General features: G+C 42.5%; 1 protein-coding gene across 1 annotated transcript in view; it reads right to left on the reverse strand.

The window, feature by feature from the left end:
- The window catches only part of gabbr2 (gamma-aminobutyric acid (GABA) B receptor, 2), a 1342876-nt gene that overhangs the window by 1013338 nt on the left and 303454 nt on the right, over window positions 1–26084 (reverse strand). Inside the window, exon 2 of the mRNA XM_068053043.1 lies at window positions 11661–11798. Within this exon, the coding sequence (XP_067909144.1) occupies window positions 11661–11798 (138 nt within the window). The remainder of the gene's footprint in view (window positions 1–11660; window positions 11799–26084) is intronic.

The following is a 26084-nucleotide window of genomic DNA, read 5'->3' on the forward strand; positions in this document are numbered from 1 at the left end:
GATTATCATTACAAAAAAATTAAAAGGGAAGAAAGAAGAAAATTCTTCACCTGGAATGTTATTAGAATACTAAGTGTTTTGCTAGATGTGGCTATTGAGGCAGAAACTGTGACAACATTTATAAATGAATTGTATATGTTTTTAAAAGGAGGAATATACAAGAATATGGAGGAAGAGCTTGGAAATGGGGATTAGAGTGGAGTATTTTCGAATTATAGCTTGCATAATTTGAATAACTAACACTGGCACAGCTACAATGGACCAAATGGTCTCCTTCTGTGCTGCAATTGCTATGATTCTATGAAATCAGTCCTAAATTCTACATCACAGTGCTGCCTCTGAAGCCAGGGTCCAGCTCACATATGTACCTCCAGTTCTGCTACACTTTTTGCAACAAACTTTGCTGCTCCAAGCATCTGGAGATTGTCAAAAATGTGTTTTTTTTAATCCAATTTATTGATTAAGAAAATTGTTGTATTTTGTGTCTTGTACTCAATCACTCCCGCAGCCCTTTATCTACATCCTGCAACCTTCCCATGTGGCAGAGCCACCTTCACTCCACTGCTCCCCATATCACAAGGCAGTATGATCCTTGTAAGAGTAAATTAAAGAAAAGGCAACAGATCAAGTGATACAAGAAGCAGCTTGGAAAGTACAAACACAGAGGTCAAATAGTGGTAAGAAATAATTTACAGAATTTGTACTTCAACAGATGACCCTCTCTACTCTCCATGACAAGCAGTGTGAACACTGTAGTAAAATGAAGGTGATTAATGGAATTAAGGTGGCTGAGTACCATTATAGTCAGTGACGTAATTGATCTTATAAACAGCTGTGTCCTCAAGCTTAATTTGGATCATCTGGCAAATAGCACATCACATTTTTTGGTCAATATTATATTCACTAACAGGCCTTCGTCCTCACCTCTGATTATCTCTGCCCTCCGACCACCATGCAGCTTGCAACTAATGAATTATTTCATTCAGATCATTGACTCTAAATTTACCTATCAACCACACAGCAATCACACTCAAATTATCTTTCTAGTTCCAGACTCTCTCGACACTTCTCAATCTTTGAATGGTTTGGCATCTTCTTGAATTTCCACCCTTTTGTACTTGCTAGACTCTTATCAAACAGAACCTCTGGTCTTTAACCCCCAAGTTCCATTTCTTCATCTCTGCAACAGGTACTACCTCTCACTGCCTGACAAATTCTTTAAACTGAATTCAAATTCTTAAATTGCTATGGTCAGATTTGAAGATCACATTGTCGGAGGTTGGCACTGGCTCCTGCCACCTCTTGAACACAAAGCCATTTTTAAAGAGACTCTGGAGGGAGGGAACGGCAACCCTACACGCCTGCAATGAATTGCCTGTTGAGCCCATTGTGGAGCTCATTAACAGGCCTGTCAGCAGCATTTTGGGATTTTCAAGGGAAGGGTATGGGGAAACACCAGGTGTGGACCACAGCAGCATTTAGAAGATGTGAACAATGTGGAGGGCTTTTGGAAGAGCTGATTAACATGATGCAGAGGCCCAAAATATAGCTCAGCTGCTCCAAACGTACCACAGAGTAGCCACTACTGAAGTGTAATACATGCTTTTCTCAGTGGTGAGTGGCAGGAATCTGAAGAGGGACATGAGCCCACTGTCATCACTGGGGCAGCTGGGGTTTGCAGGGGAAGGCCTCGTGAACACACAAAGTCTATTTGAGGGAGTTCAGATGGGAAAAGGCTACTCCGACATTGGACAGATCAGCCAGGATGAACTTCTGGAGAGCAGGAGGCCAGAGGAGCACAGTGGGGAGCTGCAAGGGGAAGAAAGTGCTACCCAAGACACTGGGTGCACAACACAAGAATCAGCTATCTGCAAACGATGGGGCATCACTGTCGTAGGAGGCTGTGCCTATCCAGGCAGATGGTCTCAGATATTTGTGCTCTGATCCACAATGACCTGAGGCTGCACAGCCCCCGTGGCAGTCCCTTACCTGCAACCATCATGGTCTCCATTGCCTTAAATTTTTATGCAACCAATTCATTCTAAGGATCAGCTGCAGACCTAGGTGGCATTTTGAGTTGGCAGCTCATCATGCCATCAGGCAGGTCACAGATGCTATATTCAGTAGGGTGGGAGACTACATCCACTTTGATACAGATGGGTCTGCGGAGGGATAGAAGACAGTGGGCACTGGGTTCCGCCTCCATTGCTGGATTTCCCCAAGTGCAGGGCATCCTCTATTGCGCCCACGTGACCATCAAGGCACCCAGTGACTGGCCAGTGAGATCCATCAACAGAAAGGGCTTCCACTCCCCTCATTGTCCAGCTCGTCTGTGACCACAAGAGCTTCCTCCAGGTGTGCGCTTGCTTTCCTGGCAGCTGCCATGACTCCTTCAGCCTCCGACTGTCCAGAATGCCTTTGGATCTTCACTGCATCCCCCAAAGTGTCTGGATGCATCCAAGGGGACGTGAAATCCCTTGAAGAGATGACTACTGACTCATCTTTGGGACCCCCAGACAGAGGCAAAACAGCCAATGCCATTTGCTCATTAGGACAACCATTGAGCTGGCCATTAAATTCTGAAGAAGCAATTCAGGTGCCTGGACTGGTCAGGTGGTGCCCTCCGGTACCCTCCTGCAAGGGTCTCTGTCAATGTGGTGGTCTGCTGGGCTCTCCATAACATAGCCCTCTAGAAAGGTGTGGACCTTGATGACAATGAGGCCCTGGAATCAGACAGCTCATCAGGGGAGGAGCAGTAGCAGAATGTAAGAGAGGAGGAGGAAGAGGAGGTGGAGGGGGATACCACTGAAAAGGGAGGTGCCACTGTTGCAGGATGAGGTGGCCTCCTCCTGCCACCGTCCAGGAAGAGGAACTTCATTCTTTCCCTCATGGCCTCCAGCATTAGATCCAGGTCAGCATTGATGAAGCAAGGGTCTGCCCTGCCTCTAGTGCTGGTACTCCAGCGACCCTGTGACATCTCGCGACCCTCTGGTGCAATGAAAAGTTTTGGCAAAAACCACAGATATTACCCTCAGGACAACAAGTGGTCTCAGTGATAGTTGCCATGGGCAGTCTACATGAGCCCCAACACTTGATCTGACCCACCTATCTTCCTAGCTCACTGGCTCTAAGTGGACAGGAAACACATTTCCATACCAATTTGAAAATCTGAACCTGAATCAGTTTCATTGCAGGCAGGTTTCTGACCCAACAGTTCCTGTTTCCCGTCTCCATAATGAAAATCCAGCCCATGTTCTCTGGAATATGACGCCAGACTTCTGGATAACTAGTCCAGTAACAGAGCCACTATATTACCATACCCCAACTCTCGGGTGTTATCGACTATAGGCATGCTATTTGATTCCAAGCTGAGTTTCCTTTCCACATCTGCTCCATTTAGATTGCCACTTTCCACCTTGATAAAATTGCCCATCTCTAACCTACCTTTCCCCCATAGCAAAATAAACTCTAACCCATCTTTTTACTCCCTTGAGGTTCAATCTCTCTAGCTGGCCTCCCTACTTCCATCCAACATTCAGAATCCCATTCAAAACTCCACCTTCCATTGCCCTAAAGCTAGTGAAGGTCTATTGGCTCCCTATGCCCCTGTGAATCAATTTCAAGATCCCTATCCTCACCTTTTGAATGCCACCACAGCCTTGCCCAAGCGTACATCAGCCTTATATCCCTGCTCACACCTTTTACTCCTCTATTCTACTTTTTGTTCCCCTGTTCTCTTCACTACACCCAATTGTTGGTCATTTTTTCAGCCATGCTTCATCTTCTCCCTCCTTGCTTTTGAAAGTCTAACAAAGGCTTTTCAATCGCTCGTCTCTTAACTCCACTCTATCTACATTTTCCCCCTACCACTTTGTGACTGTTTCAATTTCTGATCTGTAAAGCACTTTGGAATGTCTTTGTAACATGAGCAGTGCTATATAAATGAAAGTTCTTGTTGTCATATATGTAGCTTTTATTAGTTTGATCTTATGTTTCCTAATTCTGTCACCATTTACTAAATTATATATTTCTATCAGAGCACTTGTCAGTCACCTACTTTTATGACTAAAAATATCCCATTTCTCCAGTCTTTCCTCATAACAGCCCTCTGATGCAATAGGTCAGTATCACGATCCTTCTCTGATCCATCTCTGGAGCTTGAATATCTCCTTTGCGTTTGGGTGACAAGAATTGGGCACTGCACTCAAGGTTTGGACTGACTACAGTATTTTACAGTTTAAGCACGTACTCTACTCTTTTACCTGTATATTGTTAAGAGCTGAATCTACTAAAAACCCTAGCCTAGGTCTTTTTCAATTTGCCCTTAGCAATTTCTTCACCTTACATAGATTGCACATGCTACCCATTTTTTTCTTACTTTGTGTAATGCTTTACACTGTCTGTATTTAAATTCATCTGTCACTAATCTGCCCATTTATATACTTAATCTAACTGAGGTGAAAAATGGAACAGCAATCATAGCCTAAGCTGCCATCAGCACTAATCTCAGCACCAACTCACTACCCATTTCACATTCATAATATGAGACTTCATAAATATTAACCTAAATTATAAGCCGCTAAAATGCTTACTTTTACAGGGATAAAATAGGATAATAGTTTAACAAGATACATGTTGCATAGTGGTAGCTTACAGTAAATGAACTGCAATGCAACAGATATAATTCATACATATTGTGCCTTGTGCAAATCCATCTTATTTTTCCTAAACTATTGTTTCGCTGCAATATGCTACAAAGTATTTATATGCACAGAAGCAGGACATTCAGCCCAGTAGGTCCATGCCAGACGTCCATAGCCAAGGCTGTTCAATCTTTCCTGAAGTAGGAACATAGAAATAGGAGGAGGCCATTTAACCCCTCAAGCCTGTTCCACCATTCAATGAGACTGAGCTGCAACTAAACTCCATATGCCTGCCTTTGCCCCAGATCCCTTAACCTCTGGTTAACAAAAACCTATCAACCTTAGATTTAAAATTTACAATTGATCTAGCATCAATTCCCATTTGCAGAAGAATGTTCCAAACTTTGACCATCCTGTGAAGAAATGTTTCCCAATTTCACTCCTGAAAGGTCTGGTTCTCATTTTCCGACTATATCCCCTTGTCCTAGACTCTCCAACCAGCAGAAGTAGTTCCTCTCTGTTCACCCTCTCTGTTTCCCTTAATATCACAAAAACTTCAATCAAATCACCACTTAACCTTCTAATTTCCAGGGAATACAACCCAAGTTTGTGTAATTTCCCCACATAATTTAATACTTGGAGTCCAGGGTCTAGAAATTCATCTGCCTCAAGTTCTGGGTACAGGGACTACAACTGGCAACTTGCCTGCTCCGGTTGCAATCGAAGTGGGTCAAACACAAAATTGGTTATGTGGAGCAGGTAGCCAATCCGCATCTCAGTCCGCCCCTGGGGAACTTCCCTGGCAGTGGGAATGCATCAGGACAGTCCCGATGTAGCTCCCCCATGCACATTCCAACCCCATCTCCACAGGGCTGGGAAAATTCTTCCCACAGAGTCAGATCATTAGTATATTGAATGGCAGGCCAGGAGAGTAACTCCGTCATCTAAAACATTTTCCCCTACAACCATTTCTATTTGGTGTATTAAACACTGGGGATATAATTTCACAAGGTAAATATTCTGTCAATTGAACAGTATGTCCTGGGCTTGCTGTGGTGTTCCAGTGAACACCAATGCAAGCTCAAGGAACAGCATCTCATTTACCGATTAGGCACACTACAACCTATTGGACTGAACATTGAGTTCAATAATTTCAGAGCATGACGGGCCCCCCTTTTTATTTATTTATTTATTTTTATTTGTTTACTTTATTTTAGTTTGTTTCATTCTTTTTTTTAACCACTTTTATCATGTTTGTGCTTTGGGCAATGGCTTAATTTTCTGTCAATTAACATCCTCTCTGCACTAATGCTTTGTCTTTCAGCACACCATTAACATACCATTTGCCTTTGCTCCATGGCCTTCTGGTCAGTTATTCCCTGTGACCCTGTCCTATCAACACCTTCCCCTTTGTTATCTCTTGCCCCACCCCCACTTTATTTTCTTAAAACCTATTACATTTCTAAACTTTACCAGTTCTGATGAAAGGTCATTGATCTGAATCATTAACTCTGCTTCTCTCTCCACAGATGCTGCCAGACCTCCTGAGTATTTTCAGCATTTCTTGTTTTTATTTCAGATTTCCAGCATCTGCAGTATTTTGCTTTTATTATTATAATATGTTATGATACTTCTTTCTGATCCAATGATTAAGAATTGGCCAAACACATTACATAGTTGACAGATTTGGTTGTTTTCCTGAAAAAACAATCCTGACAACAGCTATCCATAGTAGCTAATTACCTAGTGAGAGCTCTGTCTATTGGATTTCAGCTGATCTACTGCATTTGTAAATAGGCGCTGCTGTCTGCCACAGCTATTAGAGGTGTTTCATGCACCTAAAGCACTGAACCACTTCAGATACTAGAGTATTATCGGCTGCAGGAGCCTGAGGCCTAATATACACTGATGTGCTCAGTGCCTCGCACTGAGGTTAGCCAAAGTATAGCATATTGTGAGCTTGCAACAAACTGAGTGCTATGCTCATGGTCATCCTGTTTAAATAGGAGGCATCTCTATAACATGCCTAGTTGTCTGAGCAGGATTCCAGATGCTGAAATCCTATTTGAAATGGATATATCAGAGGAAGCAAATTCCTGAATACTTTTCAGGAAAAATAATTCACCTGGTGGCCCTTTCCATGATTATACAGGTAATACACAATGGGCCAGAATTTGCTGCAAAATAATGGCAAGTTAAAGGCAGACTCTATTATTCGTGTAAAAAAAAAATCCAACCATTTGTGGCAAGGAAGAGATATAGCATGTGTTGCGACTTGTCATAAATTGTGCCATTCCATTGTTAGCTTTGCAAAAACCAGAGCTTGCCATCAATCTCCCAATGAGTGCAAAGAAATTGGTGCATTTGTATTATAGATTTTCACCACAAAAAGTTAGTGCTGGTATTTCATGACATCCTTTTAGTGACAAGATTTATGTCCCTGCAATGCCACTCAAACTCTCTGGCTTAGAAAGGGAACAATTGAAACTGTAAAGTCTTATTTCTACAGGTAATAATTTGTTCCAAGAGGTTTTAAATTTCAGCATCTTTTTTTATTATCCTTCTATCTCTTTTTACCCCTCTCTTAATCCAATCTTTTTTTCCTTCTTTTTATTTCTCTTTCTGTATCTAATTTGATGATAATTCATCATATTTCCTTATTTGTTCCTTTCTCTATCCTTAAATTTCATTAGTTAAGGAAATTAACAATGGGTCCTGTTGTTCACCAAGGTCCCAGGTGCCCTGTACTGTTATCAACTCGCACTTCCAGCAATTTGCAGCACAATATTAATTGGAGCTGAAAGTGAGGGAGAAAAATCTAAGGCATGGTGCTCACTATGAGATGCCAACGCTTCAGCAAATTCTGAGCTATAATGTTCACCTTCTGCTAAGGTGGGGCTGAGCCCCTTTGAAGCAATAAAGTCTATTTTCTGCAAATAGGAAAATGCTGAAACCTGAAGTCAATTAACCGGCTCCTCCCAATCACTGAAAAAGCATGAAATAACTTGCTTTTTTTCTTTAAAAGTTGTTTTTCATCTGCAACAGAGATAATATTTGGAAGAGTGGCATGTGCAATGTGAGAAATTCAAAACTTTTATATATATGGGAGAAAAATTGCTCTGGTTTGTATGTGCAGCTGCATCAGAAAAACATTTTTAATGCATAGCAATTAGAACAATTTTTCCTCCATAAATAGCCATTGAACTAGATTTCTTCATATACAATATGAAGCTTATCTGTACATTTAACTACAACTCAAAACATTTTGCAGCTCTAATGCCAGGTAATTAGACGTTTGCACAAACCTGCCCTCCCAATCCTTGCATCCTGGACCTTAAAGTATAGAAATCAACTTTCCAGATGTCAATGCACAGGCTGCTTCCTGTTCTCAAAACAATATGGTGGTGACTGACTAAATGTTCTGAATTCTTCCCCGTCATTCCCAAGGTAGCACTGCAATTGCAATGTGCGTATACCACCCCATGCCCCGGGACATGTGTAATAAAATTATAAAGCTATTTATAAAGGATATTTTGATGACTGTTAGGCATAGCATGCAGAGGGACTCTCCCCCACTAAAGATTTTCTGATTTTTGCAAAAGGAAATGGAATATTTGAACAAAATTCCTGAATGCAGGGGCATGTTGACTAAAGGCTCCACCACTGACTGGTGGAGGGAATATATTTTAGAATGAAGGCAGAGGAAAATAGTCTGAATAATGAGTTTAGGGCTTACAGTTTAAATGTCATCATAGCTCAGGTGGTAGCACTATCATCTCTGAATCCTAACGTTGTCGGTTCAAGCCCCACTACAGACCTGAAAACATATTCTGAGCTGATATTGCAGTGCAGTACTGAGGAAATTGCTGACCTGGTCCTGGTGTCAGCAAGTGCAGGCTCAAGGCCCGCTTTTGGGCCCGGCATCAGGTTCCCAAAGTCCACGGTAAAATTGAGCTCTTACTTCCTAGTATTTCAGTTAGCAATTTCCACATGTTGCAAAATAAAAATTACATCTTATTTAAGTAAACATATGCCATTTTCAAATTAGTACAGGACTGCTAGGGGATGGCAATGTTAAACCAAGAATCTGCATCTGGAGACAAATATAAGATGGGATAGAGAATAGTACCTGGCAGGGACTAAGTGACACCTAGGTTTTGAATAGTACATAATACTAAGAGTTCAAGGTTCATTGTTACAGGATCCTGAAAGGAAGTGGAGGAGTGAGCAAGCTAATTTAACAACAATTTCTGAATTTAGATGTACATACTTTAGGCAGAACTGCCAATGAGCATTATCTTTGTACTAATATACTACAGTGCTTTCAAAAGATATGTTTTCTTTTGTACACAGGAACTATTAATTGTACATCAATTGTGTTTAATTACATGCAGGTATAGGACATTAATTAGAGTTTCAATTGAGCACATATAAAGGGACACTTACTGAAACTGTAGTGTGGTTGAGTTAGGAGGTGTATGCTTGTAATGTTTCAATTGTAAATAAATGTTACACTGAGTAAAGACTGTCTCCAATACTATCCTTCACTCACTGGCTCTCTGGAATACAATAGGAACCACCAGCAAAAGACAGCCATAAGTAGTAGAGACGTGAAGAGGGTCAAAATGAAGCAGGAGGAGCAACTTGTAGAACATGAATCAACACAAAATATTCTAGTGTGGAAAAATCTGGAGTTAAACAGTAATTAGAAGTATGTATTAGTATGTTTTACAATGCAACTGTAGTAAAACAATGATTATTTTGATTTTGTTTACAAACAGTAATATGGTTGAGTTACTCAGAATAATATGATTTGAGGGCTTAACTCAAACCAGATGGTCCAAGTGAAGTATAAGATCATGGACTAGAGGCAAGATTTTCCGTTGTATTTATGCCAGCTCCCCAGCATAACCCTGGGATGACAGATAATTTGTCAGCAACTGCCCTGCTGGCTCCCCTTAGGCCCTCAGCATATCCAGAATTGTCCACCGGAATTGGCTTTGGTCGCAATATAATTCGATGCAAGTGACAGGAACACCGATGTTCAGTGTTGATATGAATGATGGAGGGAGCAGGGAGCCATTGAAACAAAAGGACTGGAAAACCTATGTATACAATTAAAGGGCAATCAATTGCATAAACTAATACATTTTTAAAATATATATTTAGTTCTGAGGCTAATGGACACTTTGCATTATGAGAATTAATCTAGACTTCCCGCAGCCCTTCTGACTAGTCTTAGATTAGCATGCTATCAGAGAACCCACTTAAATGATACAAAATAGCCTGTACACAGAATGACATAAATCCTTCAGAGCCAGAGATGCACCATTATGGCAGGTGGAACACCCATCACAGCCAAGCTGTGCAGGGGCTTTGCAAAAGTAGCAACTCCCTGGCTAGTTGTCCAAATTATTGATACTACATAAGCAAATAGTTTTAAGTTAAAATAGAGGGATCAAATGCTCCAAACTAATATTATGCCTATGTTTAGTCTTTGCAGTATGCTTTAAAACCATTAAAACTGTAATTTGTAAATAACGTTCAGGAAAAAAAATTAACTACAATGAATTGAAGTAATCACAATCAATTGACTTCAGTCAATTGTCAGCCAGCTTTACATTAGACAAAATAGGTTAAACAGCTACCTGCTTTAATTCTTATTCTTAATTTATGGGACGGTAACACTTTCTGGTGGCTTCTCTGCTAAGAAACAACAACCTACCCAATCTCTTTTTACATTCTCTGTACAGTCTTAGGCAAAATTTTCCTTCACCTATTCCAAATATATTTTCATTGTCTTTTCCCCAAGTTTGCACCAATCCAATTATCAAGCTATTTGCGTGCACACATCCAGGTATATGGATACAAAAAGTTTTATTTTGAGTCTTTAAAAAATAACACGAGCTACTTGGAGTCCTTTCCACAACCTCCATTTCCCTTGTTGTTAAGGACAAATAAATCTACTCTTAATAGATTGTCTGCCTTTCTGATAACTACATAATTTCAAGTCTTTCCAAGATAAGTTGCTGATAACTCCATTTGTCTAAAGTTGCCTAAACATAAATTCAGCAATTGTTTGATTTCAAACTGATCTAAAATTGACAGGTATGATGATTTTACAAAAAGTGTTTCAGCAGTGCTGACTGTTCATCTTCTTTACCCTGCTTATTCTAAACTCACTTTTGTCATTTATGTCAAAGGGGCACCGTCACACCGATCTGTGTTGCTTTCAATATATGACAAAAAATATACCAACAATATATAAACCCATGTTCACAAAATATACACCAGAAGTCAAGTTCATTTACGTAGCAGGCAATTAAAGGTTTCACCTTATAATGGCCGTGAAGCCTACCAGTAAAACATACATTTTCAAACTTCCTTTTCAACCTGTATTCATGGGGATAGGTTAATATGATGCTGCTTTATCACAGATAGGAGTCTCAACCTGGTACCTGTGGCGCACTCTGGGAAGCGTCTCAATATAACTGAAAATTGCAAATTTAAGATTCTAGCCCCAAATTCTAACCCCAACATGTTGCAATTCTCCATCAAAAACTATGAGAGGGATAAATTACCATTGATTATCCAGCAACTCTAAATCTCAACTCCATTATAAAGTTACTTGTGATTAACTATACTTGCTTGCAACAACTTACTCATTGAATCCACATAAAATCATATTCTACAGAATTACAGTTAAGGAATTATGTCATGCATTTAAAATATTATTCAGAATGTATCAAAAACAGTATGTTATGCATTTATCAAAAAGCATCTGTTTAAAAATGGCAATAAAAAGAATAGCTATCCAATGTCCTTTTCATCTGTTCTGTTCTCTCCTATTTTCTTTCTTGTTTTTATTCTTAGTCACTGTTCTGTAGTTATTTAATTTTATTCCACCATAGAACAGACTGGAAATCACTATAACTCAATGCACTGTACAGGAAGTTAAAGACCAAAGAATAGACATGTAAGATGCCTTAGCTTCAATAATGATGACATTTTTTTTACCTGGACTAGATTCCATTCTTTAAGTGATTCAGCAATGATGGATGTAATAGATGGGCACACTCCACCAAATATCATCAGATGCTTAGGTCCATATTTGATGCCGTCAAAGAAGGCTTTGAGTCCTTTAGCATTATCACACTGAAATAAAGAGGAAAATACATTCCATTACAACTCTAGAAAGCAACCTCTAGCATTGACAGCATTAAAAACAGAAATTAGCAAAAATACATAGTGAAACGTAAGGCCTGCAGCCTTATACAGTGTTATACATTTTTCAACTTACAATGGTTGTGAAATCTACCAGTAAGGTTACATATTTACCCTTTCAACTCCCATTCAAAGGGATAGTTTCAAATGGTGCTGTTATGTAACAGATTGGAATTTGAACCTGGTATCTGTGCCACACTCTGGCCCGATAATACAGAGCTTTCTATGAGATTCCAAAAATGTGCCCAAGTTCTGTTCAGATTTAATACTAGTGAAGAACTATTGGATCAGATAGCTCTTTGTCAGCATTAAAATGTTTAAAAATGAAGTGTAAAAGGTCCCAAGATAATCCAGGTCCTCACCTAGGAACTTTGTAAGTTTGCTTTGTACTAGTGCATTACACCTCAGCAAATGTGAAGCACAAACAGTGCAAGTCTATCTGTTTGAGGTGGTCACATACCATGTACCAGGATTCGATCTATCGAATTTCACTCCAGAATCATACGAAACACTTTGTGATTAAGTAAACCTAAAACTTTACAGAACATTCTTTGCACTGATACAAACAGCACTGTATAACTGGACTATTTTTCAAATAATTTGTAGACTGGGATTGCGAATGAAGGACTGAAGGGTGATCTGGTGGAGCAGGCAGCTGACTGGGTAACACTGAGGACTAAAGTGCAGAATTAGTTCTTCAATCACCTTAAAAAGGATCACAAGATTTCTTGTTGCATAGATGGCAAAATTTACTTTCTATATAATAAAGGACAGCACATGATTAGTTTCTGCTAGATAGATTCATGTTAATTATGGAGAGTGTAATTGAATAACCTCACAAAAATATGGCTTGCAGCTGCATCTGACAATTTATTTTTAAATTGATCTTACAATCAATTAGTTTTATATATTTCAAATATATATATAATACAGTCCATGTTATGCCTCAAGGTAGACGCTGCATTGTTTCAGGGAAGAAATTCAACTTACCGCCACCCATTGTGCACCCCTAAAATGGGCTTTAAGTCTTCAAGTTTTGCATCATATTGCCATATTAGTTCAGGCAACTTTTAATCATCCAGGGTGCCCATCTGAAATAAACACTCCGCTTCCTTGAATATGCAAATCAGGTTTGTACACTGGTTACAGGATTCTGAGTGTGAAATTCAGGTCTAAATAGGCAGAGCTTGTGCCACATATGCTTTGCCTAGTTGTTTCAAGTCTTACGCAGTCTTTATGGAGACCAGTGCTGGGTGCTCAAAAGAAGGCACAGGAACTTTTAAGTATTTTTGTGGGCCCAGGAGAAGCAGGAGTGCTGTTCCTGGACTCATTTTAAAAAGAAACTCCAACCAGCTGCTGGATAATGTGACCCCCCCCACCCCCCCCGCCCAAATCTGGCCTGGTCTGAATGAGAGCCTGATGTTTTCTTGCCCTCCCCAACTTGCAGGCTTCAGGCGACGACCACAGCTCACAGGCAGCATTTAAATGAGGCCTGAAACCAAGTTTGGCTTGGTCCTCAGCCGGACATGGACTAGCATGTGGAGCGGTCGCGCTGCCAACTTTATACCTACTTTGGGAGCAAGTCGAATTTCTCCCTCACTAACTGTGGAGAGGGGAAAAAAAAACAAAGATCTGAGAAACTGCTCTCCAACTCCACCAGATAATCAAGAAAATTCTGAACGACTAAGGCTACCCATCACCAGGTGAACTTACCTTGTGGAGTTGGAGGGATGGGGATGGAATAGGAAGAATGCAATGTCATGGGAGGGAGGGAATGGTATGGCATGGAGGGGTGGATGAGATGATGGAATTGGTTAAGTGTGACAAAATGGCAGGGACAATTATTTGATACAACTTATTATTTTAAAGCTATTCTTTGTGTTAAGAATGAAGCTTCACTAGATTTGAATGAAAAATTTTAGAAAAGCTATCAGGTGAATTAAAAAATACATCAGCATTGATTCTATAGACAAAGAAGGTGATAACATTCTATATGCTCCAGAGTTTCTACACAGGCTAATTCCAATGGGCATGCCACCGCAGAAACATAGGCCAGAATTTTAGGTTCACCCCCCCAACACCCACCACAGGAGCAGACTGGAAGCAGACATGAGGGGGGGGGGGGGGGAGGGGGGGTCATAAAATTGAGTGGGAGGCACTAGTCGCCTTCCCGCCCCCAGTGCAATTTTGCGAGGGGTGGCAGCGGCGAGAAACTGCCTGCTGTCCCAGGCCAATTAAGGCCCTTAAGTGGCCAATGAATTGGCACTTAAGGGGTTCCTCCCACCACTGCTGGTATTTTACCAGCAGCCGGCAGGTGGCTGAGGTCCCCCAGGAGGCCGCCAAGTAAAACCTTGCAGTTGGGGTGGGTGCTCTCCTGATCAGGCACCCTGTGCCCCACAGAGGGTCCCCCACAGCCCAACCGCCCCCACTGCATTACATTTCCCTCCCCACCCCCAACCAAACCCCCCACCCCTTGCCTTGCTGGGGTCCGGCCAATTGGCCCCGATGAGGCCACACGCACTTGCTTTTTTTCCGGGGCCGGCGACTCGCTTGCTCTTCTGGCTGGGTGCAGTCCTAGAAGTGGCCACCGGTCCCGGTGGCGCTGCTGGGACAGAGAGCTGTTGGCCCGCTGACTGACTGACAGCTGTTGGAGGCGAGGCTTCCTGCCTCAAAAGGGGCGGAAGTCCCGTCAAAGGCCAATTAAGGGCCAGGGCCAGGTAGGATTATAGTGTGAATTCCAGGCCCTGACTTTTTGGCCAGTGGGCAGGACCTCGCGCCCAAAGTAAAATTCCGATCATAGACTCAAGGAAGGAGCAATTATAATGTTGCCATGAAACTTGAATCCCAAACAAGGACTTTATCATGAAACAAGATTGGTAGTTAAAACGTTGTTTTCTTTGATGATAGATGTTGAAATTATAACAGGCAGATTTCAAGGAAATAGAAGGCGGAATTTTGTTCTGCCCTTGGAGGCGAGCACAAAATGGCAGGAAACGCCATTCCTTGCCATTCTGTCTGGGATAGGGAAGGCTGCTAGGCCAATTGAGGCCCTTAACTGGCCAATTAATGGCCACTTAAGGGCCTCATCCCACCTCCACCTCAACTTTGTCTGAGCAGGATCAGGGTCAGGGTCAGAGCTGTGGCCTCCGGGGCCCCGGAGGACACCCCTAGCAGCAATCGCCGTTCCCCACCCCCGGGAAGACAACCTCCCCCACCCTCACCCACAGTCCCCCCTCCCCCGCACAGGGCCTTCCTTGACCCCACTCACCTGTGCCGCGGTTTTCTCCATTCTTTGGTATGGCATGGTCTCCTGCAGTACCGGCAGTCACCACTGCTCTCAGTGGCACTGCTAGAACCACAAAGATGCTGGCCTTCTGATTGGCTGGCAGCTCTGGAGGTGGGAGCTTATCCCTTAAAAGGAAGGTGACCCCAACGGTGGGCAGTTAATTGATTGCCTACGTGAAATGGCTTTGGGTGTCGGATGGAGGGCTGAGGCAGGGTCTCCCCTGCCTTCCGGACCACCGCCAGCACCCCCTGTCAACGGAATAAAATGTAACGCAGAGTGTTTCTTCCTCAAATAATATTGAGCCCGTCAGATATAAACCCGTTTATTCAACTCAGGAGAGAACAGTTCGCAATTAGACTTTCATATTCTATGACTATAAACAAGTTACAAGGCCAATCTTTTGACAAAACATGTATTTATATTCCTAGGCCTATTTTTATACATGGACAGTTTTGTGTAGCTTTTTCCTGAGTGAAAAGTTTTGATTTTGTTAAAGACTTTGGTGAAAGAATAATTCGTAATCCTGTATTTAAAGAAGTACTGTTGCAATGAAGATACTAGTTTGATGCAAATGTTTTGCGGGTCTCTGCTAGCTGATAATGGAAATGCAGTGGGTGTTGTCTATATGGATGTTCAAAAGGCATTTGTTAAGGCACCACATAGGAAGTGAGTTGATAAAGCTGAGCTGCATATTATAGAAAATATGACAGCATGCGTATGAAATTGGCTCAAGGATAGAAAATAGAGACCAGTGTTTAATAGATAATTTTAACTTCAAAAGAATATAAGCACTGACATTCTTCAGGAATAGGACCATTGCTCCTCTCAAAATTATCTGAACTTGGGTGTAGTGGGGCATAATATCAACTTGCAGATAATGCTGTTTTTCCAGGGTTTCCAAGATCTTCCATTGAAGTTATGGTGGACAAATGGGAAAACCCCTGAAGAACCCCTTTAGGGCAGCACAGTGGTGCAGTGGTTAGCACCGCAGCCTCACAGCTCCAGCACCCCGGGTTCAGTTCTGGGTACTGCCTGTGTGGAATTTGCAAGTTCTCCGTGTGACTGCATGGGTTTCCGCTGGGTGCTCTGGTTTCCTCTCACAGCCAAAGACTTGCAGGTTGATAGGTAAATTGGTCATTGTAAATTGCCCCTAGTGTAGGTAGGTGGTGGGAATATGGGATTAATGTAGGGTTAGTATAAATGGGTGGTTGTTGGTCGGCACAGACTCGGTGGGCCGAAGGGCCTGTTTCAGTGCTGTATCTCTCTATGAAATTCACCCTTTGTGTCAATTTTAGGTACCCAACCTTAGGAAGGAAGCCAAGGTCGTGAAGAGGGTACAGAAGGGTATGAGGATAATATTGGGCAAGAAAGGCTTTAATTATGAGGAAAGACAAGGAAAACTGGAACTTTTTTTAGAAGAGCAAAGTTAAGACATCTGATGGAGTTATTCAAAATTGAGGTGTTTTGATAAGGTAACGAGGCAAAAGTTATTTTCATTGGTCAGTGAATTGGTAACCGTAAGGCATAAATTTAATTTATCACTAAAAGAACAAAAGAAAATTTTTAGGAAATAGAGTTATGGAATTACCTACGTGGAAACAGAATCCATAGTAGCTTTTAAATATTTGATACTAATTTTAAAATACAAAGGTAATGGGAAAAGGGTGAGGAAATGGGACAATGCTGATAGTTCTATCACAAAATAAGCGTGTCCAAAATGGCATCCTTCTGTACTATATAATTCTATAATTATATTCTGGCTCCAAAAAATTATAGGAACTTCCAATTTGTCCAAAGCTCAGTCTTCCCAAAAAGGAGGGTCTAAAAAATAATTTTCTCCCAGCTTAAAGAGAGGCTGTCCCTCAAGCATCAAGATAGACATAAGTTGATCCAATTAAATTCAATGAACCTAGAGATGCACATTATAGTTGTTCAATAGCTTCAAATTTTCAGCAGCTAGTGGCTTATGAGTTTATTATTAAACAATAAATTGGAGTTCATATAGACGAGGTGTTCTCGGGAGATAGGTTACAATAGTGAGATTAGAAATACATTTTCAATTTCAAGTTAAATAGTCCTGAACCACAACTTGGACTGTTAAGGAAATTGTAAGAATCTATTTTTACTGCATCTAATTATTTGTGCTGATGTCCTATGGGTTCGTACTCATATATAAATGAGATACTGAAACACACATCCACAAAACTAAACCTGAGGCACTAAAATACTCAGTCACTTCGATAACCCTGTGTATTTCGGATTTTGCAACTCACTGTTCCGCTAATAACGTGTTTGATGTACTTAAAGGAAAAAGAATAACATTTGATTTTTTTGAGGATTTTTTGTTTCAAATTATAAGAAAATCATTACAACATTAAAAATGTGTGTAAAATGAAAGTCTGAAACTGCAATACAATACTGTAGTCATTTCAGTAGCAGTATCAACAAGTCAACAACAATGATTCTTTTTATTCATTCATGGGATGTGGGCGTTGCTGGCCAGGCCAGCATTTATTGTCCATCCCTAATTGCCCTTGAGAAGGTGATGGTGAGCTGCCATCTTGAACCGCTGCAGTCCATGTGGGGTAGGTACACCCACAGTGCTGTTAGGAAGGGAGTTCCAGGATTTTGACCCAGCGACAGAGAAGGAACGGCGATATAGTTCCAAGTCAAGATGGTGTGTGACTTGGAGGGGAAGTTGCAGGTGGTGGTGCTCCCATGCATTTGCTGCCCTTGTCCTTCTAGTTGGTCGAGGTCACGGGTTTGGAAGGTGCTGTCTAAGGAGCCTTGGTGCGTTGCTGCAATGTATCGTGTAGATAGTACACATTGCTGCCACTGTGCATCAGTGGTGGAGGGAGTGAATGTTTGTAGATGGGGTGCCGATCATGCGGGCTGCTTTTTCCTGGATGGTGTTGAGCTTCTTGAGTGTTGTTGGAGCTGCACCCATCCAGGCAAGTGGAGAGTGTTCCATCACAATCCTGACTTGTGCCTTATAGATGGTGGACAGGACTTTGGGGAGTCAAGAGGTGAGTTACTCGCCTCAGGATTCCTAGCCTCTGACCTGCTCTTGTAGCCACGGTATTTATATGACTACTTCAGTTCAGTTTCTGGTCAATGGTAACCCCTAGGATGTTGATAGTGGGGGATTCAGCGATGGTAATGCCATTGAATGTCAAGGGGAGATGGTTAGATTCTCTCTTGTTGGAGATGGTCATTGCCTGGCACTTGTGTGGCGCAAATGTTACTTGCCACTTATCAGCCCAAGCCTGGATATTGTCCAAGTCTTGCTGCATTTCTACACAGACTGCTTCACTATCTGAGGAGTCACGAATGGTGCTGAACATTGTGCAATCATCAGCGAACATCCCCACTTCTGACCTTATGATTGAAGAAAGGCCATTGATGAGGCAGCTGAAGATGGTTGGGGCTAGGACACTGCCCTGAGGAACTCCTGCAGTGATGTCCTGGAGCTCAGATGATTGACCTCCAACAACCACAACCATCTTCCTTTGTGCTAGGTATGACTCCAGCCAACGGAGAGTTTTCCCCGATTCCCACTGACCTCAGTTTTGCTAGGGCTCCTTGATGCCATACTTGGTCAAATGCTGCCTTAATGTCAAGGGCAGTCACTCTCACCTCACCTCTTGAGTTCAGCTCTTCTGTCCATGTCTGAACCAAGGCTGTAATGAGATCAGGAGCTGAGTGGCCCTGGCGGAACCCAAACTGAGCGTCACTGAGCAGGTTATTGCTAAGCAAGTGCCGCTTGATGGCACTGTTGATGACACCTTCTATCACTTTACTGATGATTGAGAGTAGGCTAATGGGGCGGTAATTGGTCGGGTTGGACTTGTCCTGCTTTTTGTGTACAGGACAAACATGGGCAATTTTCCACATTGCAGGGTAGATGCCAGTGTTGTAGCTGTACTGGAACAGCTTGGCTAGGGGCACGGCAAGTTCTGGAGCACAGGTCTTCAGTACTATTGTCGGAATATTGTCAGGGCCCATAGTCTTTGCAGTATCCAGTGCCTTCAGTCATTTCTTGATATCACGCGGAGTGAATCGAATTGGCTGAAGTCTGGCATCTGTGATGCTGGGGAGTTCAGGAGGAGGCCGAGATGGATCATCAACTTGGTACTTCTGGCTGAAGATTGTTGCAAATGCTTCAGCCTTATCTTTTGCACTGATGTGCTGGGCTCCCCCATCATTGAGGATGGGGATATTTGTGGAGCCACCTCCTCCAGTTAGTTGTTTAATTGTCCACCACCATTCACGGCTGGATGTGGCAGGACTGCTGAGCTTAGATCTGATCCGTTGGTTATGGGACCGCTTAGCTCTGTCTATCGCATGCTGCTTACGCAGTTTGGCATGCAGATAGTCCTGTATTCACGAGGTTGTCACCTCATTTTGAGGTATGCCTACTGCTGCTCCTGGCATGCCCTCCTGCACTCTTCATTGAACCAGGGTTCGTCTCCTGGCTTAATGGTAATGGTAGAGTGGGGGATATGCCGGGCCATGAGGTTACAGATTGTGATTGAGTACAATTCTGCTGCAATTCGGAATTATCTTTTCTTGGCACTGCATTTTAAACAGAGGTTGTTATGTATTTTGTTTCCAAATTAGTCAACTGTTATTAATTTAATGTTTCACAAAAATGACACAATTAAAGTGGAATATGTTTTCAAGTTGCTGTTTTAATTATTCATTCACAGGATACAGGCGTCACTAGCAAAGCCATCATTTATTGCCCATCCCTAAATGCCTGTGAGATGGTGCTAGTGAGACGTCTTCTTGACAACCGAGTGGCTTACTGGACCATTTCAGAGGGCACTTAAGAGTCAACCATATTGCTGTGGGTCTGGAGTCACATACAGGCCTCAGCAGATTTCCTTCCCTAAAACATTAGTGAAGCAGACAGATTTTTACAACAATTTGGTAGCTATATGTTCATCATTACTGATGCTAGGGCTGGAATTTTACGGCCCCCGACGTGCGCGCTGGTGGTGGTGCGGGGTGGGGGGGGGTGCTGTAAAATTGAGGAGGAGGTGGGGAGCTGTTCCTGATGCCTTCCTGCCTCTGCTGCAATTTTACATGGGGTAGCGGGGGCGAGAAATGGTCCTCCCGCCCCAGGCCAATCAAGCATCTTAGGTGGCCAATTAACTATCACTTAAGGACTGCCTCCCGCCGCCGCTGGTATTTTACTCGCAGCAGCTGGACGGCAAAGGCCCCAAGAACCCTGCCTGGTAAAACCAGGTTGCCTGTTTGCAGGCTGGGGTGGGGGGCCCCTGCTGATTGGGCATCCTGTGCCCCACGGAGGGCCATCCCGAAACCCCAATCACCCCCAATGTACAACATTTCCCACCGCCCGGCCCCACAACCAGCCCCCCCTTGCCTTGCCGGGGCCCGGCCGATTGTCCCCAGCGAGGCCCCAAAACCTTCCATCTTACGGGAGCCGTCCTTCCGCTTCCTCCTGAAGCTGGGTTGCAGTCCCAGCAGTGGCCACCACTCCCGGTAGCGCTGCTGAGACTAGGAGCTGCTGGCCCGCTGATTGGCTGGCAGCTCCATTAGGCAGGGCATCCTGTCTCAAGGAGGTGGAAATCCACCCAAGAGTATTTAAGGGCCTGGGGAGTAAAAAATCCTGATGTGGCTCCCCAGGCCCAGCAGAGGCGGGGCCTGCCACCCAACATTAAATTCTGGCCAATCTTTTTTATATTTCATATTTTTAAAATAGATTTCTATGTAAAATGATTTCATTTGAAGACAAATATTTTCAGACTTAGCTTTAATAGAATACAATTATGAATGCAAAATGCATATAATGTGTATTTAACAGTTTACATCTTTTTATGTTTAGAAAAAGAAGACAATAATGGGCCTGAATTTCACAGGCATTCTCCCAATTATGTACCATAAAAGTGGGCAGAAGATCCGCAGAAACCTAGAAAAACAGCAGGCAGAACCTGAACTGGATAGACCCGCACGCAGCGAGGAAGTCAGTAGAGCATCAGGAACCCACTGGTAATAGAAGAGCCACGACAAAACCAGCTTCAAACTCAGCCACGACATTCGAATCCCACTTCCAGGTTTCCCAGCCAATCACAAAGGTGATGACTTTCTTTTGCTAACCCATTATTTCTCCAAGTTCCCCATAATCCAGCAATTGAGGGCCACATCGTTGCTAAAACTATCAGTACAATGTTCAGCTTATTTCGCCCTCTGGAGGAGATACTATCAGACAATGGAAAGCAGTATACCACCAAACAGTTTGGATATATTTGTAAGAAATTGGCGGTGAACCATGTCACATCTTCATCACATTATCCCAGGTCGAACAGCCGAGCTGAAAGAAAGGCACGCACAGTCAAATCACGGATTGTGAAGTGATGAGAAACAAATCAAGATTTACATGTAGCCATGTTACACTTAAGGGCAACACCAATTGGTACAGGATTAGCATCACCTGTGGAAGTTATATTTGGAAGACAAATTAAGGCAACACTACCAAATCATCACTTCATGAAATCTTCATCAATACAGGACAAACTGATAGCGAATCAGGCAAAGGTGAAAGCTGTGCATAACAAATATGCAGCTGTGGAACTTCCAACATTTCAGATTGGACAGAAGGTTCGAGTGATCCATCCACAGGAGGGAACGTGGTTTCGCACGGAGGGAACGTGGTTTCGCACGGAGGTATCCAAAATTGCACTGAACCAAGATCGCATAAAAGTTACCACCCCTAATGGAGCAGTACTAAAGGAGAAACTGACGTCAGCTTAGGGAACTAGTTAACATTGTGCCTGACAGCCCTATTGCTTTGAGAACACGTTCACATTCCAACCCACAGAATGTAGCGACAAACAGTGGGGGCGGCACAGTGGCGCAGTGGTTAGCACCGCAGCCTCACAGCTCCAGCGACCCGGGTTCAATTCTGGGCACTGCCTGTGTGGAGTTTGCAAGTTCTCCCTGTGTCTGCGTGGGTTTTCTCCGGGTGCTCCGGTTTCCTCCCACAAGCCAAAAGACTTGCAGGTTGGTAGGTAAATTGGTCATTATAAATTGCCCCTAGTATAGGTAGGTGGTAGGGAAATATAGGGACAGGTGGGGATGTGGTAGGAATATGGGATTAGTGTAGGATTAGTATAAATGGGTGGTTGATGGTCGGCACAGACTCGGTGGGCTGAAGGGCCTGTTTCAGTGCTGTATCTCTAAACTAAACTAAACTAAAACAGTGACAAATGTAACGTTCAAGCACAGGATGACTGTCAGAACACACATACAGATCAAGAGAAAAAGTTGACAAGTCTAGTTCTCAACCAAGCTACACAGTGGCAAGATCAGGTCAAGTCAGTAGACCAGCTGTACGTTACAGAGACACTTGACTGAAGGACTTGAAAGTCCGTGCATATGTAAATATTTTTCAAAACGGTTTTCTTTCATCATGTACATAGTTTATTTTCTGTACATTTCCATTTTAGAAAAGGGGAATGTTCAGTCTGAGTACTTCACTCATCATCACAGGAAGTGACATCAATCAATACGTGATAGCTCAGTTGGCATCATGTTCGTCATCGAGTCACCTGTGTATTATAGAGATCTCTTGTAAACCTGTTACTTAATAATGAAGAATCCACTCTTTGGTTACCATTCGTTTTAAGATTGTTTGGTACCTTATTGCTGAAGGCGGCTATAACACAACAAAGAAGACATTGCTTCTGGTCCTTACTGCCTCCAGCATGACCTCTAGGGAAGACTCAGAGAACCTTGGGCAGCCTCCCCATGTTTTCCTTCCATATTCTTGCCTGCAGTTTGCTTTCAGCAAACTTTCCTGTCGCAATGCTGACCCCTGCCGGGGGCCCATTAAATACAGAGCCTTCATTGACAGAGTGCAGGTCATCATCACACCTTTGAAAAGATCAGTGGCAACCTGTGTCCAAAGATGCAATGGAACTTTGTGCAGGAGAATGCAACAGGACTTCGTGTGGGAGAAATGGCTCTTTATGTTGGCTTGATTGATGCTTCTGGCATGCATCACATGACTGTACTGCTCTCTCGATGTCATTGTTAATTCCCAGCCAGTAGACAGTTTCACGTGCAGGTCTTCTGGATTTCTCAACGTCCAGCTGACCGAGGTGCAACTGTGAAAGAATGTCAAGGCAAAGCGATTGTGGAATTAACACCTGCCTTCCCGAGTAGATCATGCCACTAGAAACCCCCAACTCATTTTGGTTTGGCCAAAAGATTCAAAGTTCTGCAGGAACTTCTTGTATTGTGTCAGGCCATTCTTTAACAAAGAGTTGCCACAGCTCCATCAAGAGTAGGTCTCTAGAAATTTCTTCCTGTGGTTCCTCATGCTTCCTTTGTCCGAACCACATCAAATCTATCAGGTATACATCTTCCAGTTCGATGTCAACTTCATCAACCTGGGTGTCTGCCTGTGGCACACTGCTGATCCCATGGATTGTCATGATTCAAAGCTCAACACGCTGGTAGCCCTGCAACTGCTGAACCGTCCATAATAAACAACATAGATTGTTGCTGTGACCACAAAGAGTTTCCATACCTATACTCCAACTATAATGTTCCCATACATTTGATTGGAGTACTGTTGTACACAGTAAGTCTTGTGTTTGAAGTCATTAATCGTCTCCACTTTTACTAAGTTATATTTATAACCTCTCATTTCTGGTGCCAACACTAAGTTTTTTTTAAACCTGTCCAGTGCCTCAATATCCTTTTATAATATAGAGATTGCCATACTCCAAGTTTTGTCCAACCATCGTTCCGTATAGGCTCCAACATCACTTCTCTGCTCCCCATTTAGATGCATCTAGAAGTAAATGGCAATGCTTTGCTTGCATTTTTCGGGTCCAGTTAACGTGTGTTACTACTTTTTTTAGTAATTTATGAAGCTATACCCCTTGATATCTTTGCTCCTCTACCCTATTTAGACTCTCATATTCCAAAATGATTGTGACCTCCTTATTTCTTCTACCAAAATACACCACCTTATAATTATCTATATTGAAAAATAAAAGGTAACCAAGTCAAGAAACAGTTTTACCCTTTTTCATTCACAAAGCTATTGATTTGTTATTAGGAGAAATGTTGCAAATCATTATGAAAAATATAGAAATTCAATTTAGCGGAGGAATTATATGCTAATATAGGCTAATGCCGCCATTTAGGATGGAAATTCAGCCTTTCCCACGTCGGAGATGCAGCAACTGCATCTCCATCGGTGACAAGGTGTAATGAGATCAAGAGATTCATAACCAAATGCCACATACAAGGTTATAATCAGAAAAATTGCAAGAAACTGGTTTAGATTCTGCTGTGAGAGATTATCAGTCACACTGAGGTGTTCATTAGTAATTGGAATTACATAGAAAGGCACGTCATTTACACCACAGGAAAAGGCCATTTGGCCCAACTGCTGTTTTTCAGGCTGGAGGAAAGTTTGTAGTGGAGTTCCCCAGGGCTCAGTGTTGGGGTGGGACCCTTGCTCTTCCTGATATATATTAATAACTTAGACCATGGTATACAGGGCACAATTTCAAAATTTACAGATGATACGAAACTTGGAAGCATTGTGAACTTTGAGAAGGATAGTGTAGAACTTCAAAAGGACATAAACAAGTTGGGCCAATAAGTGGCAGATGAAGTTCAATGCAGAGAAAAGTGAAGTGATTCATTCTGATAGGAAGATCAGAGAGAGACCATATAAAAGATAAGGGTACAACTCTAAAGGGGGTGCAAGAGCAAAGGGACCCAGGTGTATATGTGCATAAGTTATCGAATGTGGCAGAACAGATTGAGAGAGCAGTAAATAAAGCATGCAGCATTCTAGGCTTTATTAATAGGAGCTTAGAGTACAAGAGCAAGCAGGTTATGCTGAAATAGTATAAGACACTATTTTGGCCTCAGCTGTAGTATTGCATCCAGTTCTGGGTGCTGCACTTTAGGAAATATGTGAAAGCATTGGAGAGAGTACAGAAAAGATTCACGAGAATGGTTACAGGGATGAGGAATTTCACTCGTGAAGAGAGATTGGAGAAGTTGGGACTGTTTTCCTTAGAGAAGGCTGAGAGGTGATTTGATAGAGGTATTCAAAATCATAAGGCCTCTGGACAGAGTAGTTAGGGAGAAACTGTTCCCATTCATGAAAGGATCGAGAACAAGAGGGCACAGATTAAAGTAACTGGCAAAAGAAGCAAAAGCGACACGAGGAAAAACTCTCTCACGCAGCAAGTAGTTAAGGTCTGGAATGCGCTGTCTGAGAGTGTGGTGATGGCAGGGGAATGGCACTAGGTGAATTGCTCATTCGGAGAGCCGGTCAGACATGATGGGCCAAATGGCCTCCTTTTACACTGAAATAATTCTGTGATTCTGTGGTCTGTGCCAGTGTCCTGACTTGACTCGAGCTTTCTCCAACCCTAATTTTGGGGCATTTTACAGACTGCTGTTACCCTTTGTGTTAAGAATAGATGCAGTGATCGATATCAAGCAGCTCGGATAGCACAATGCTGCTCACCGGTCTCGTTGAAGGAGCTGCTCAGTTCTAAGGAGAAGAAGAATGAAAGTGATACTATGAATGAACATAATCTGAAAGAGTACAGAGAGAATTGAGATCAGACATATACACCTCTTCTGAACTAAGTGATTGAACATGGATTGGTAATGGCATCATTAACTGCCACATCAAAAGGCACTAGTGGGTGCAGTAGCATAGTGTTTATGTTACTGGACTTATAATCTAGAGGCATGGGCTTATAATACAGAGATGTAGGTTTAAGTCCAACAATGGTAACTATGGAATTCCAATACTCTTAATTAAATAAATCAGGAATAAAAAAAAACTTTGTATCAGTGACACCAGGATGACACTGACTATGCAACTTCACCATGGAGTTTGTCAAAGTTTGTGGGGTCAATGG

This window comes from Heterodontus francisci, chromosome 2, assembly GCF_036365525.1.
Source record: "Heterodontus francisci isolate sHetFra1 chromosome 2, sHetFra1.hap1, whole genome shotgun sequence".
NCBI lineage: Eukaryota > Metazoa > Chordata > Chondrichthyes > Heterodontiformes > Heterodontidae > Heterodontus > Heterodontus francisci.